The sequence below is a fragment of the Macrobrachium nipponense genome, chromosome 39 (assembly GCF_015104395.2).
Source record: "Macrobrachium nipponense isolate FS-2020 chromosome 39, ASM1510439v2, whole genome shotgun sequence".
Classification (NCBI taxonomy): domain Eukaryota; kingdom Metazoa; phylum Arthropoda; class Malacostraca; order Decapoda; family Palaemonidae; genus Macrobrachium; species Macrobrachium nipponense.
The window spans coordinates 16,906,192-16,924,023 of NC_061099.1; the positions used below are offsets into that span (position 1 = coordinate 16,906,192).

Sequence of the window (17,832 nt, forward strand, 5' to 3'; positions counted from 1 at the left end):
AGGGTGACAAATAAAAATAACGGAAAACAGGAGATATTAGTGCCTAATCGATAGTTTTTTAGGTCGCTGAGATGAACAATGACACTCCTGATGCCTTTCAAGTCCAATCTCAGCCCCAATAGGGAGATATGGGCTGGGAAGGGGTGGGAAGGGGTTACAAGTAAAAATAACCAAAAACAACAGATATTAGTGTCTAATGCTTAGTTTTCGGGGTAGCTGAGATGAATGTGACACTTCCAATGCCCTTTGAGTCCAAGTTCAATCCCAATAGGGAAGGTGGGTGAGAAGGGGTAAAATATAAAATGTTAAAAAGGCAGATATTACTGCCAAATCCATAGTTTTTGAGTCACTGGGACGAACAGAGACACTTCCGATGCCTATCAAGTCCAAGTTCAGCCCTACTAGGAATGGGGGTGAGGAGTGGTGAGATATGAAACTTCAAAAGTGCTGGACAGTGCAACTGAAGTAACTATCTTAACAGGGAAGAGAGAGAGAGAGAGAGAGAGAGAGAGAGAGAGAGAGAGAGAGAGAGAGTTTATCGGTCGTCATGCAGAGTTTTCCCAGGCAGCACCAGGGGGTAGTCAGATAATATATATATATATATATATATATATATATATATATATATATATATATATATATATAGATATATATATATATATATATATATATATATATATATATATATATATAATATATATATATATATATATATATAGATATATATATATATATATATATATATATATATATATATATATATATATATATATATATATATATATATATATATATGTGTGTGTGTGTGTGTGTGTTTGTGTGTGTGTGTGTGTATAAGGATGTCAGTAGAATAAGTAATTTGTTACAATGGTCGTTTGGCTGTTGCAGCTAGTCAGTGAGATAGTTTATCAGTCAAGAAAATTCGGCCATTGTTTATTCTTGGTCAGAAAAGTTAGAAAAGCTTTGATATAATCAAAATATTTGTATATCTCTTTTTCAGACTCTTCATTCGAGTATTACCCCTATAAAGGTCACCTTGTCCTCTTGTCTAAATCGTTTGGTGCTTGTGTATCACCTTTATGACCACTTACCTGTTAATATTTACCGTACTACGCAAACGATCCTTTGCTTTGTTGCATATTGGAAAAACACGCAACTCGAAAACAGTATTGCAGCCAAGAGAACAATTTAACTAGGCTTGCCGTAGGTGAAGCAGCAGTCACGTATAACCTGGCTTTGACCTATGAATGATCGGCTGCCTCGCGCTGTCGTCGGCTGTGTTTACTATTATGCAAGGTTACAGGCATATCGGATCAAACACCTCTAAATGATCGTATTTTAATTTCAATATAATTGTATGTCTCCAATTCCAAAGGTTTTGTATAACTGATAGTCAAAGGGTAAATCGAAATTGCTTCATAACTGCTACGTATTTCTATAGTCAATGTAAAATTGTTTAATGAAAATAGTAATATTGTCATATGTATATTTTCCAAATCCCTTTGCTATAATACAGGGTGTCCATAAAGTTCCAGTACCATTACAAGTATTTATTGCTATATGTATGTATACCAAATTCTTATTCATTACCCATGGGCTCACCAATGGAAACCTTAACATTATCGTCATTCTCAACAATGACTTGCCTAGCCTTTCTTTTAATACTTATTGTATAAGGAGGTCAAACAGTTGTTTCTACGATTATTATCATACTAACTGGGAACCCTGCTTTACGCCTGACCTCGGATGTCATAGTTTATGTTACAACTAGTCTCTCTCTGGATGCTTACTAAATTTAGCTAAGTTTCCCTTTAAATTTCTTTGATTTATTCTGATAATTACTTTAATTATCAACATTATACGTGACTGTATATTTTTGCCAATTAGGCCATGGCTTCAAACAGCTATTTCCCAAATACGACCAATATCAGATGCTTTGGTAAGATTTTATTGACAAAAATCAATTACACACGGCCATGAAATGCACAGTAGGCTAACCTTGAAGGAGAGAAGATAATAAAAGGGAGAAGGATAAGGATACTAAAAAATTAAACCTGCTGGAAGAAGGAACGCCAGAGATATGAGTTTTACAACTAAGTCGTAAAATAAACAAGTAAAAAATGAGCCGAAGTTTCTTCGGAGCAATCGATTTTTCTGTACAGCGTATAATGTTGTATGAAACTGTCGATGTGTTGCTGTAGGAAACTCTCAGCTATGACCAGGACACCGGGTTGCTCCCGCGATGTGGTTAAGTGAAGATGTGTAGGCGACGCCCCAGGAATTGGACTAAGCGATGTCAGACGCTCGATCGTGTCATTGAATATAAAATACTGAGGCTACAGGGCTGCAATTTGGTATGTTTGATGATTGGAGGGTGGATAATCAACATAGCAATTTGCACCCCTCTATCCTAGGTAGTTTTTCAGGTCTGAGGGCGGGCGGACAGACAAAGCCATTTCAACAGTTTTCTTTTACAGAAAACTAAAATCGATCCGAACTGGAAATTGAACTCTCTTGTGGTCTTCGAAGATCAATGAGGTGTCTGAAAGTCTGGCGTAAAAAAAGTCTGAAACAGTACCCATGAAAACGGGCGTAAAACAACCTCGTGGGGAAAAGAGGTTATAAAAATTAATCTAGGGCCACGGAGTTGATAAGGTGAAATGACTTGATCCCATCCTTCGAGAAAGAGTAAGGGAAGAAGGAACTTCCATTATGTTGGAAATGTTTTTCCAACAGCAACGGATAGGACAAATAGTTATAGAAAAAACACGTACCAAGAAAAGTGTTCAGCGTCAACATGAAACAAGCTTTTATTTCTTTGATATATTTTGACAATTTGAAACTAGTAATCTTTCCAAGTACAGTACGAAACAAAATATAATCAGTGAGTCAGTAGATTTGAATCAAGCTCTCCTTGAAATTTACATTTCATCTATCTAAGTATTGAAAGAAAGGCTACCTCCTTGTATATAAGTATTAAAAGAAAGGCTAGGCAAGTCATTGTTGAGAATGACAATATAAAGGTTTCCATTGGTGATCCCTATGGGTAATGATAAGAATTTGGTATACATACATATAGCAATAAAGGGTGTCCATGAAATACCCAGTACCATTCTGAGCAATAAATACTTGTAATGGTACTGGAAATTTATGGACACCCTGTATTATAGCAAAGGGATTTGGAAATTTACATTTTTATCTATCTACTTATTTATCTATATTTATAAAATGCGAACACTATATATATATATATATTATATATATATATATATATATATATATATTATATATATATATTTATATATATATAAGATATAATATATATATAGATATTATATAGATTAATAGATTATAGATACACATATATATATATATATCTATGTAAATTTCTATATATATATATATATATATAATAATAGATTATATATGATATATATATATATATATATTATATATGTATATATATATATCTATATATATATATATATATATACTAATATAAATATTATATATATATATATATATATATATAGATGGATATATATATCTCTGTATACCTATATCGTTATATAATATATATATATATCTATATATATATATATATCTATTTTATATATAGATATATATAGTAATGTATATATAATATATCTATAGTATATCTATAGTAATTTTATATATATATCTATATATAATATATATATCTATCTAGATATATATAGATATCTATATATATATATAGTATAATATGTTCTATCTATATATATATATATTCTATAATATATAATAATATAATATATATATAATCTATATATATTCTATATATATATATGTATATTATATATATAATATATCTATATATAATATATATAAATATATATATATGTAATATGATATATATATATCTATCTATATAGATATATATAGATATATATATATCAATATGATATATATATATATATATATATATATTTCTATGTACATGAGATAAAAGGCCCATAAGACACTATTCTAACGTTCCAATCATATATTTCGAGCACTTCCTTCTGTTCTCCTGATCACTGGTAAAATATGGACATTGGATGTCTTACAAGAGGATTGTACAAAACATATATAGGTGTGGCAGTAAATCTCTGTTGGTGACCCAGGAAGGGTTGAAATTAAACTATTACCTGGTGATTTTTGGACTCATTAGCTCCCGTCTGGCGACTCGTCCGGTCGTCGGATGTTCTTGGACACCTGCTTGAGAAGCGTTCCTAAGGATTAACTCGTCGATGTCATCCGATTTCCAGTGCCCTCCTGACAGGTTCATATAGTTGGTTTGATTGATGATATCAGATTCCAGCATCTTCCTTTTGTACGGACAGCTACTTTGAAAACCAGCTCCGCCCCACTCCAGTTCATCGTATGGCCTTTGTCCCTAATAAGTAGGAATATCTCCGTGTTCTCTGATGTATATCGCACTGATCTTTTGTGTTCTGCTAATCTCTGCAAGATGGATCTACCGGTTTCCCCAACGTAAATTTCATTGCAATTGCTACATGGTATCTTGTAAACTCTGGCTTCTTTTCCTCTTATATTTAAATATACGTTGATAAGCGAACTCCCGATAGACTTAAAATAAAGGAAAATGAAACGATTATTAGACCTGAGGTGTTCTGTGGCTTTTTGGATGTTTTCATCGTACGAATTTTTGTTTTATTGTTGAAGCCTATTTGTCTATTGTGAGTGGGACCTCTGTATTATATTGTATTCGCTTTATTTATAGCCTTCTCGAGAATGTATGGTGTAAATCAGTTGCATTAGGTGTTGGCAGATCGTGTGAATTCTTCATCTACGTACCGTTTTGAACATATTCTAAGCCCCTGAGGAATAGGTTGCAACCGACCATGATCTTTACGGATATATCGTGGTACCTTCAGAAATGAATATATGAAGATGCAATAAACACAACCAGCAAATTTGGATCAAGGCCTAACTAATCCTGTTGGCCTGTCTTTCTTTACTCTAAGCTCGAGCCTAAACGGAAATTCCTTTCTGCCTGCGTTTTCCCTCCTAAAATCAGCTGATGGTAGGGGAAAATGGCTGCTCGTCTAGAACTGAATAAAAGATAATTATATTGTGAAGTCGAGGCGATCAAAATCCGTAAATATATATATTATATATATATATATATATATATATATATATATATATATATATATATATATATATATATATATATATATATATATATATATAATTCTTGTATTTACAAATTAACAACGTGCCGCCTTCCACAGATCTACTGGAAACCCAGGAATGAATGGCCTCTACGAAGCCCTCTATCTTCCTCGCTAAGGAAAATATCATTGTATCCCGAACTACAGATGACTGCAACATTCCTCTACCTTTCCAGTGAATTCCTGGAAGGACAGCCTATCCAGCGAGGAGAGAAGTATCCGTTCTGTTTAGGCCAAGCAACCGTTGCATTCTTGGAGATCAGTCTGGAAGTTTGGTTGGTCGAGAATTTACATGCGTTGGAGTTTCCGAGACGTTATTTCGTTTCTGAATAGAGCTGGATTCAGGAAAGTTGTCAGTCTTTGATCAGAAGAGCAAGATTCGAAGTTTAAGGGAAGAAATGAAGGACATCTCTGGGTGTCTTCGATTTTTCAAAGGATTCGAAGTTTATCTCCTCTCTCTCTCTCCTCTCTCTCTCTCTCTCTCTCTCTCTCTCTCTCTCTCTCTATATATATATATATATATATATATATATATATATATATATATATATATATATATATATAGTGGTACCTCGGCTCATGAACAGTGCTTCAAGCCACTACCATTTTCTAGTTAGGCTAACCGCTTTTCCGCCATCTCTTTATCTATCCCATCTTCTAGTTAAGCTAAAAAGAATAAAAGAGAATGCTAAAAGTATCTATAGTAATATTATACTAGTTGTGTACACACATGCACCCAGAAACAACTGATTTGCTATGAACAACCGAATCCGATAACAACAGCTGTTTTCTTGTATTTCAACCATCGTAAAATAGTAAATATATTACCGTAGTTACGTTACAAATGACGTTAAGTGTGATAGAACTGAGATATTTTTTACATTACTGTATCCTTATTCTCTATGGAGAAAAGGATCAGCAGTGGCATATACCGCTAAATTTGAGCCGCAAGTTGCAGCTGAAGCTGAGGAAAAAATGTTCATCTGCTAGCGACTATTATCATGCATTGGTGACATCGATGAAACTCCCGCAAACTTCGGTATAGTACCATCAAACTCAACCGTAAACAAAATTTGAGAGAAACGTGTTTTAATCAAACTATTTGGTATGAAAGAACATATTTTACTATTTTCACTGAAATAAAATATAAATATGTAAAGCTCATAGTATTCTGATGAAATTAAGTGAAAATATCAAACGCAATCTGTTGATTTTTTTACGCAATAACATGCCGTCAGCGGCATCTGCTAACGGAAAAGTAACTCAATTTTGTTCACAACGATACGTATCCAACTAATATTTCGACTTGAAAATACTTCGTATATAAAATAACCTTGTTCCATATCAATAGAGTATCTAGAGATTCATTTATACGTTAACTAGAAGCAAGACAGTCGGTCTGATTTGAGTTCAATACAGCAAAATAAACTTACTTTGCAGTCACCCCCAGCTGATTTCCTAACCAAAAGATTGATTGCTGTTTGTATTTTATAATACAACAATAGTAATATGAAAATACTATAAAATATTATTGGATGCAGAAAACCATCAAAAAAGGAAAGAAAATAAAGTGTTTCTGAGGTTTGGACGAATTATTTGCTTATGCATTATTTTAAAAAATGGAGAAAGTTTATTCAGGTTAACGAATTTTTTTTAGGTCCCAGACAGCGTCCTCAAATAAATTAAGTTTATGAACCGAGGTACCACTAAATATATATATATATATATATATATATATATATATATATATATATATATATATATATATATATATATATATATATATCTAAAACGAGTTTTTAGGAACAAATGATACTCGCTTAGACAAATGAAAGAAAACTGCTAGCAAGCAACTACCTACCCTCGATCTGTGGCTGAAACTCTCTGGGCGTTAGCTGCAATACAAGGCTAGGCTGGAATGAATTCCCGTAGATACAAAAATATACTTTTTATTTCCCAAATTAGCTAACATTAAAATGGAACAAAATGAATACATTAAAGTGGAATAAAATTAATTAACTCTGGCCCCAAAAAACCGTAAGCTGTCAGTTTCCTCTCCCAAACCAGGTTTAAGTAAGTAAGTACCCCCTGAAATCTCTCTATGTCCGACTAACCACACCATTTTCAACAAGTCAAATAAGTCTTAAAGAATCCATTTTCCTATATGGTGACATTGAACCCATCTGAAAAAAGAGACCATAATTATTACACCACTTCACACGTGAAAGTTAATCAAAAGGAATATGTACGCACCACACTTGTCTTTCTCCCACGAATTTGTTATCACTTCAAAGGTTAACATTTTCAAAGTCTTGTCTTATGTTATCTTTTTCGATGGGTCTTCTCAAACCTCTTCCAGGTGTGTTTCTGCACACTGTCTCATTACCTATCATCAGCCCCATATATCATATGCTACGAACACACATGCAGACACGCCCTGCGGGGCGCCTGGCAACCATGGGTGCCGCATGTCCCAAGCATGTGATTTCCGAGGCGTCGTCGCCGACCTCAAATTGCATTGGTTATCATTCCTGGCTGTTTTTCATTTCAGCATTCTTCAAGGAACCTAGCGCTTGTCACTAAGCGACCTGTCTCTAACCGGAAAAAGCTGAGATTAACAATTCATTATCATGCCTGTTTTAAGATGGCTCGGCCACCTATGTCTTTTGTGCACTCCCGTCGCTCACCACATCGGCAACTGGTATATACTAGTTCATAATGTTTGCAAGAAAAATATTAGAAGAAATGAAAGAGAAAAAAACATTAAATTAAACTGACTAAACACATTTCACCATCAATTTACGAAACTTGAAAAAAGTGCAACTACACGATATTATATTAGCTACCACAACCAACTTTTTTCAGGTTTGATATATGGGTTCATTTCGACCGACCTGTTTCTTCCTCTAAGACTATAAATCTGTTTCCAGTCTTTTCCTCAACGACTCTAAAAGAACCTTCAAATTTCAGACCCAATTTGTAATTTAGTTCATTTCTCACATTGATTTTCAGAAATACCTTGTCTCCAACACTGATTTTATGATCAGATGATCTGCTATTACTTCTTTCTACCATTTTTTGGGTCGTGGCCTCGAGATTACAGTTGAGACAAACATGTCTCTCCTTCGCTTCAATTGTATCTTTCCCATGATGAGGTATAGTTAACAGATCAAATGTACCTCGTGTTAGGCAAACAAACAAAGCTTCAAATGGAGACATTCAATGGAATTACTAACCATAGTGTTAATATTGTGTCTAACAACATCAATATATCTATCCCAGTTTTTATCATTACCACCTACAGTCTTCCAGAGATCTTCGAGCACTTTCCTGTTTGCTCGTTCACATAACCTATTAGCTTCAGGTCTGTATGGAATAATTGTTACTTTCTGTATCCCCATGACTTCCGCCAAACATTATAAAGTTTTGTTTACAAATTCTCTGTCATTGTTGGTCAACAAAACCTCGGGTGAGCCATATCTGCAAATGATACCATTGAAAAATGCTATAGCTACTTCTTCAGCTGTTTTATGCTTAATTGGAAAAATTTCTACTATCCTCACAAGTTCATATTTTATCACTAACGGGTACTTATTCGCATATCTCGATTCACAAAAATTTCCCAAGATATCCACATGTATTCTCTGAAAAGGTCTACTTGGTATCGGATATGACCCTAATTTGCAGGAAGTTATCCTTGCAGGTTTGCAAGCATTGCATAGTGTACAGTTTTTCACAAAATTTTTCCCATCTTTCCCCATATTTTTCCAAATATATTTAGCTACACCTCATTATGCGTTTTTTCTATCCCCAAGTGTGGACTACCGAACATGTACTATATCCAAAACCACTGGAATTAGGACTCTCGGAATTACGATCTGTGTCGTGTCTCCTTTACTTTCACTAGTCCTCAATTTATACTTAATTTGCCGGACCAACAGATTACCTTCTAATTCTAGACCCGAAAAAGGTAACTTATAACGTTTACTGAATCGCTTTTGCGTCTGCCAAAATTTCGTCTTCATCTTGCCTTTGCTCTATGAGATCCATATCCCATTGTATAGAATCGCTAGTGACTAGCGCAACTTGAAATCCTTCCGTGTCATAAAAACTTCTACTAATGGCGTCTGCTACTACATTTAATTTACCTTCTATATACTTGAGCTTTGCATCGAAGTCCCTGATAGTTAAAAACAATCGAGCTCTTTTAGGTGACAAATCGGGCTTATTAAAAAGATCCAACAATGGCTTGTGGTCTATAAGGACTTCTACTTTATTCCCCATCAGTAGCATTTTAAAATGAACCAAACTTGATACTATTTGCAAAGGCTTCTTTATCTATGGTAGCCATTAATCTCTCATTGCTGCCCTTGTCCTAAACTTCCTCCTATAAAATGCTATGGGATTGAATTTCCCATCAAACTTTTGCATAAGGGAAGCACCTATACTCTCTTGACTGGCATCAGTCACTAATGTGAATGGTTTGCTGAAAACTGGAAATTTCAGAACTGGGGGATTCATTAACACGTCTTAAAGTTTCTGAAAACTATCATTCTTGGGTTTTCCCCATTGAAATTGAATGTCTTCCCGCAATATATCTGTTAGAGGAGCTGCTATGTTTGAAACCCCTTTCACAAACCTATGGAAGAAACCAGCAATACCTAGGAATGACTTAATTTCTTTCTTTGAACTCGGGATGCAAAAATCCGCTATTGCTTTGACTTTATCCTCGTTTACTCCAACCCCTTAATTGGATATGACATGGCCTAAATATGTAATTTGCTTTTTCAAGAATGAACACTTATCTAGCTTAAGTTTCAATCCTGCTAATCTAAGCCTCCTAAGTACTTCCTTAAGCACTTCCAGGTGTTGCACGATCGAGTCGGTTGCGATCAATATGTCATCCATATATACAAAAACATTTTTACCCAATAACCCGTGCAAAACTGTGTTTACCAACCTGGTAAAGGTCATCAGACTGCCCGAACGGCATCCGCGTAAATTCATAGTGTCCCTTGGGCACTGAAAAGTCCGTATATTCCTTATTACTCTCACTAAGAGGAACCTGCAGAAAACCCTGCACTAAATCAATTGAGCTATAAATATTATGTTCCCCCGATTTCTACAAAAAAGATCTGGTATGCATGCGACTGGATAACGGTGAGGGATTGTTTTTTCATTTAAACGTCTAAAATCGACACATACACAGACAGAACCGTCCTTCTTAGGCACTGCTAACAGAGGAAAGTTGTATGGAGACACACTAGGCGTAATGATTCCTTCCTCTTCCCATTTATTGACCTCTTTCTCTACCTGCTCTCTGATTTTGAAAGGTATGCAGTATGCAGGAATATAAATAGGTTTTGTGCCTTTCTCTAAGTTTACCTTATGTTCTAACACATTAGTCAATCTTAGTTTATCACCTTTTAAATCTACTGTATCCCCAAATTCTGCCAAGAGCTCACTTACCAGTTCAATATGCTCACTATAATCCGCATTAGCTAAATGTTCTCTAAATATTCGCTTCCTCGATTGCATTTCTGCCTCTGAAAACTCAGATTTCCCCTCTACAATAGCCACTGAACCACTGTCATTACTCCAATCTTGGAGATCTACCACATATGTATTCTTCTGGTATTTCCCAACTGTATCATTACAGTTCAGTAATTCTATCCATGTAACACCAGTGTTTGATAACCCCTCGTAGTTTCTCACTACCCTCAATTACGCCCACATCCACGGGTTTTTTTCACTTCCCTCTACTTGACTTTTACCATAGTCTTTGAACCTGGCATTAAAACAGCATCCTCTGATAAAACACATTTATATTTGTGGTTAGTACCTCCCCGTTCCACGGTCCCATAAACATCACCACCCTTGTTAGTATCAGTAATAACATCAATATTAGTATCAGTATCACCACCCATAATGCCATTGTCACATACACCAAAATTATTACTACTGTAGCCCCCATCATCCCGTTTAACATCACCACAGTTATTCCCCGTATCACCAGGGTGGGTTTCCGTATCACCACTCCCCATATCCCCGGTATCATCACCGTTGGCACCGCCAAACGCATCCCGTTTTTCAATAATCTCCATATCCTCAGCTTCACTTGCATCCTCATAAGGGATAAAAACACCAGGTATTCCAACCGTTATACCACTAACACCCTCATGGACCAAAATCTTGTCTCTCCTACATGCAGGATGACCCAACGCAACCCCTTTTATAACCAAAAATGGTTCTATTAACACTCTATCACCAAGAGTAAACCGTATTCTAACACAACCCAGGGTATTTAATCTACGGGCTAGCACATCACACACCATCTCCATTGAGGGTTTCAAAGGGTAATGGAAGAACATGGATTGATACAAATTATGATCCATTAGGTTGATACTAGCACCAGTATCTATGAAGAACGGGAGATCAACATCCTCCACTGTTCCATAAACTATAGGCCTGGGCTCTGGGGCGTCCCCCACAAGACCACAAAGGCACGTACAAATCATCTGTACCCTTTTTGTTGATTGGCTTTCCAACAATTTCGCTGATCCCTTTGCCCTCTTAAGTGACCTGCCTGGGAAGTTCTCGTATTATAACTCCCAGACCTTTGAGGTGTAGGTCTCGCATCTTTCTGTATCTGAGAAGGAGAAAAATGCCAATAGTGATCCACACTCTTACATATTCCACAATACTTGACTCTTCATACTTTCTTTGTGCGCCCTGGTTTATTACAATTGTAGACGCAACTGCTGTTGCCTTTGATCGATCGACCCTCAATTATATTCTACTTTTGCACACAAACGGGGAGAAGGAAATTCTGTCTCTTTGCACCGTATTTCTCGGACTGGTCCCATTAAAAAAATTTTCTATCTACAGTGGGACATCTGGACATATGTTTCTGAATCTGGGCATAAATTAATTCTACTTCTGATGTAGGTTCAATCTTTTCATCAAAACTGTCCACTATTGCATCCGGTACGTCGTGTAATAGCATCGAGTGAGACATTACCCCCATTAACTCATTTAGAGGTTTTTAATCTTTGTATCCATTCTCTTGCTGAGTCAAAAAGCTTTGAGCTACGTTCAATAAGACTAGTTGTGCCTTTCCAGATTTTATATAGCCTTCTTAAATCTCTCACCATATCCCCGTGTTCCTTTAAGCCATAAGCTGCTCTTAAAAATGCATATTGAAAGCTCTGACAACGCTAGGAAAGATCATCTTTATTGAAATCTAACAAGGCTTTCGCCTCCCTGAACGCCTCTATATCATGTTTGCCAAATATCTCACAGCTGATGCAAAAGGTGAGACAATTTTACAATGTATGCAGCAGTATTTTGAAAAGCACAATATACCTTTTAGCAATATTACTGCAGTGGATACTGATGGTTCACCAGCGATGGTGGGTTGGTACAGAGGATTTGCAAGCCTACTCAAACAGAAAGTGCCTGATGTACGTACCGAACACTGTGTACTGTACAGACAACATCTTGTAGGCAAGAAACTAAGTGATGGACTGCATGATGCTTTGAAAGTGTGCATTAGGGCAATTAACAAAATCAAAGCACATCCACTTAACTCACGATTGTTTGCGCTGCTGTGTGAAGAAAATGATGACATGTATAAGCAATTACTCCTGCACACTGAGGTAAGGTGGCTCTCTAGGGGTCACAGCTTGCAAAGACTTGTTGACTTATATGACTTAACTGTTCAGTTCCTGGGAGACGTGGACTCATCTTTATGTGAAGAGTTTAAAAAATGCAAAAATTCCTTGTTCTATTTAGCAGACCTCTATTCTAAATTTAATGAGACACTAAACCGACTACAAGGTAAAGATGTTACCATCATTCAGGCCAAGACAGTTTTACTATGGTTCCAAGGCAAGCTTAGCTTGTTTAGAGCTTTACTGTCACATATAGAAATTTACATGACTCATTTGGAGAATTTAGTTGAAGACTTTGAAGGGCGCTTTGAAGACCTGGAAAAAGTAAAAGTGCCAGATTGGATTCTAAGTCCGTTTGATTTTGAAATAAGGAATGTAGATGTTGCCTCACACCTGGAAGAGGAATCCATTGACATGACTGTGGACCTTGAAGCAAGTGCCTTGTTCAGAAGAAAAGAACGACGTTGCTAAATATCCTCAGCTGTGTGCAGTGGTTCAGCCATTTTTACTTGCTTTCCCAAGTTCATACATGGTTGAAGCCGGTTTCAATCTTGCAAATGCAGACTGAGCCTGGAAGAACGAGGTGGCCTACGGCTGAAGCTCACCAACCTACAACCTAATATCAGTATCCTTGTTGAGTCCCATCAGGCACATCCTTCACATTAATGATGTCAACAGTGGAAGATGAAAATGGTATGTTGCATTGAGAATCAAGTTACTGGTGCATTTAAATTTCTAAACATTTTCTTACTGTGTGTTATTTTTTTATCCTACTGCATGTCAAGTACTAAACTGCTACTACTAAAATTTATTTTGACATTGTTCTTTTTTTTCCTTGAATTATTAATAATTAAATGCTAGGCTAGGGGGTCGATAGAAAATTTGAAACTTCATTGGGGGGTCGATGAGTTAAAAAGTTTGTGAACCCCTGATGTAACCTCATGATATGCAAGAAAGGCATTAGCGAACGTTGCGCCCAGTAGATTTCCCATGGCAACTCCATCCTTCTACTTATAAACATTTTCATTGAAGATGAAGAAACAGTTCATGAAGCTGAGGTTTTCAGAATTTATTATTTTATCAGAATCACTATATAAATTATAATTGCATATATCAATGGTTTCAACTAAAGGTATATTCGTGAACACGACTTCACATCAAAACTAGCTATAACACAATTATCAAAACTTTTATCCGTATCTCTTTACCAAAAGTAAAAATTTAAACGACTACTCATTAATGGCTATAGGAGCAAGAATGGGCAGAAGGTACTAGGAAAGTTTGTAGTTGAAGATGCCTACACTGACATGATGGATCGTATCAATGCCTTTGACAAACCATATAATATTCCTGGTCTGAATTAACACCAACATCAATGGAATTTTGTGATCTCATTGTTCTCAATGAGATCACATGTTCAACATGGTTAAGAGAACATCATCTCAAACTCATTCAAAGTTGGTATGGTCATTCAAAACCTCATTTACTTTAGAAATATAGTCGGTCTTGTCAAGAACATCAACAATGTTATCTTTGTCTGGTTTGGTAATGACTATGGATCTGTCTTGTGCTAAGTGCCTTATTGCGTGGTACTCTTCTCTGGATGTATTATGTAACTATGTTTGTATTTGCCTTTTATTCCTCTATTGACTTGCTTTCATAGATTAACTGGTACTGTCCAATTTTAATTCTTGGTAATTAGTTCTGATGTGTTTAATTCAATTTTTTAGAGTGCTTTTTTATTGTGTTTATTTATTAGTTTTTTTTAAATGCCTGATGATGAGTATGTATGTACCAGCCTGAAACAAGTTACAATAGTGAATGTTTACTCATGTGCTGGTCTGCCGTGTCGAAACTTCAACAAGAGATATTCTACTTTGCTGCAAGTTGTATTGTAGTTTTGTGTATTTTCCTTATTTACATAAAGTGTAAATGCATGTTGTGTGATAAGTAGTAAGACCAATTTGGTCAATCATCGCCTAACCTAATGGAAGCCTAATCCTGCTAAGTTTCCCATACTATTGCAAAAGAGTTGCTATGTTACTCGGGTAATTATTAAAGAACATCATGATGCTAATGCGCATATAGGTGTAAATGCAACTTTGGTGAGTTTCAGGCAAGAGTTCTGGATCCCACCATTGTGATATTTGTAGGAGAATGCAGGGGAGGCTGTAAGGGCCCAATGTAGTTCCTCCATTACCTGAGCTCATGGTGCAATGCAAGCAACCTTTTAATACCACAGGCATGAACTATACCGACATATTATGGGTTAACGGAAATGGACAGAGCCCTAAGCAGGCCTATATCAACTTATTTACATGTCCAATAACCAGAGGCATACCTGTGGAACTAGTTGATGACCAGTCTTGTGACTCATTCCTCAAGAGTTTTAGAAAGTTCTGCAGCAGAAGAGGTTTCTCAGCACTCATGCTGAGTGACAACGCCACCACATTTGTAGCAGCATCAGAATATCTTAGGACCATGTCAGAGAACCTAAGGGTCAAGGAACATCTGTTGGATATACAGTGTAACTGGAAGTTCATTCCAGCGAGAGCACCATGGTTTGGTGCTATATGGGAAAGGCTGATAGGATTTCTTGACTCATACCTAAAAACGGACTTACCCAGTTTTGAAGAAGTAACCTGTGTACTGGTGGATCTAGAAGGGATCATAAATGATAGCCCATTATGTTACATGCCTAGGGATTTGAATCAGTTGAAATTTTAACCCCTAACCATTTGATTCTTGGGAGAAAGCTTAAGTTCTTCCCAAGAGAAGTAGTAAATTAGGAAAAGATCACTGGTGACCCTACCTATGGACAGATTTCACCGAGAAAAGAGTCCTGTATGTGTCCAGGTTGTGCGACAATCTGTGGAAAAGATGGGAGAGGGAGTATTTAACAAATTTAAGAGAGACCCATCGAGTAAGAATGATGCATAGCTCTTGGCCCAGAATAGGGGAAGTAGTCCTCATTCATGATGAGGGGCCAAGGAGCAAGTGGAAGTTGGGGCAAGTGTCAAGCTGCTCTATAAACGGCCATAGCCAGGTCATGAGATCTGTAGTTAAGTTATACCCCCTAAAGCTGTAGTAGGAGATAGAAGAAATTAATCCTGTGAAAGTAGACATTCAGTCAAGCAACTGCCCAAGCAGAAGGCTGCTCAGATAGCTGCAGAAGACAGGAAGTCAATGATAAGAACGGGATTATTGTAAATAAATAATGTAGATCTAAGTTTTTCTGTGGGGATATGTCGAAACTTCGACAAGAGATATGCTACTTTGCTGCAAGTTGTAATGTAGTTTTGTGTATTTTCTAACGACGATTTCAGACAATTCAGGCTAGGAATAACGAGTCCGTCATTCATACTAACAGTATGTTCACATCATTTATAGATTCATTAAGTACACAATTCAAATAATAAATGTCTTAAGTGTTATTTAGAATGATGAAGTAACCTGGGTGTCGTAGTATAGAACTTTGGCTAAGGTTAGGTTAGTATCTACTTATTTCGAAGTGAGTCAGAATAACCTATTTCTTATTCGACTCTGCTTTCCACGGAATACTTCTGTTACATTTATACACACACACACAGACGAATATATGTATATATATATATGTATAGATATATATATATATATATATATATATATATATATATATGCATATATATGTATATACATATATTCGTCTGTGTGTGTGTGTATAAATGTAACAGAAGTATTCCGTGGAAAGCAGAGTCGAATAAGAAATAGGTTATTCTGACTCACTTCGAAATAAGTAGATACTACCAACCTTAGCCAAAGTTCTATACTACTATATATATATATATATATATATATATATATTATATATATAATATATATATATAGTTAATATATATATATATATATACTAACCTACCTTAGCCAAAGTTCTATACTACTAATATATATATATATATATATATATATATATATATATATATATATATATATATATATATATATATATATATTCATATATATATATATATAGATATATTATATATATATATGCTATAAATATATATGCGTATATTATATTTTTCTATACTTGTGTCACAGATCATAGATGCTATGTAAGTTGTTTGTTTGTTTTTTATTTCTCTCTTCAATTTCTATCTTGGGACGATTATGGGAAGAGCCGTTTATGACTCAGCAAGTAGTTTAGATGAACGAGAGATGGGAAGGTAACTTTTTTGGGAGATAGGAACTTCTTTGCGTGCTGGTTTGCACAGCCATGGTGGAAAGTCGTGGTATCCTATTATTATTATTATTATTATTATTATTATTATTATTATTATTATTATTCATAACAGCAAATTGAACACATTTTATCGGTAAATTCCAAAATGCCCATTGTCCTGCCTGGCGAGCATTCCATTAATATATGGTAAAAAGAATTCGTTAAAATATGAAAATTGTGATGGAATATAAATGAGCAATGAATTTATTTATCGCAATATATTGTATTCCCGCAATTTATCGCAATATATTGTATTCAAGGTGAAGATATTTCTAAAATATTTAATCTTAGTGAATATCTCGATCAAGACCCACTCTTAATGAAATTTTTGGAAAATAAAATTTTTACACTCAGTTAACCAAAGACAATGGATTTTTTTTTTACAATAGGAAGATGTTTCGAAAGGAAGCAGCAAATGCAAAACAAACAATTTAGAGTAACTGCATTCCCAAAGGATTCCTGCTTTCATAAGTTGATTTCAGATGTTAGTGATTGTCATGTTCGAACTCTTTGGTCATTTATTTTTTACATATATAATGTCAACTTTTTTCTATTACCAGTAATATACAAAAGATTTCACAAATGCAGAGAAACAATTCAAATAATTACCTTTAAATTAAAGAATAAGCACCTACGGATTGAATATTCCATAGCTTTAATTCGTAAATAACTGTAACCA

General features: G+C 35.3%; 2 protein-coding genes across 2 annotated transcripts in view; both read left to right on the forward strand.

The window, feature by feature from the left end:
* The window catches only part of LOC135209969 (piggyBac transposable element-derived protein 4-like), a 21,271-nt gene extending 20,188 nt beyond the window's left edge, over positions 1-1,083 (forward strand). Inside the window, exon 5 of the mRNA XM_064242695.1 lies at positions 1,001-1,083. Within this exon, the coding sequence (XP_064098765.1) occupies positions 1,001-1,083 (83 nt within the window). The remainder of the gene's footprint in view (positions 1-1,000) is intronic.
* Positions 1,084-12,499: 11,416 nt separating this feature from the next.
* Positions 12,500-13,363, forward strand: LOC135209971 (protein FAM200C-like). The gene has a single exon (XM_064242696.1). It carries the CDS (start codon positions 12,500-12,502, stop codon positions 13,361-13,363), a length of 864 nt encoding a protein of 287 aa, XP_064098766.1.
* Positions 13,364-17,832: the final 4,469 nt, after the last annotated feature.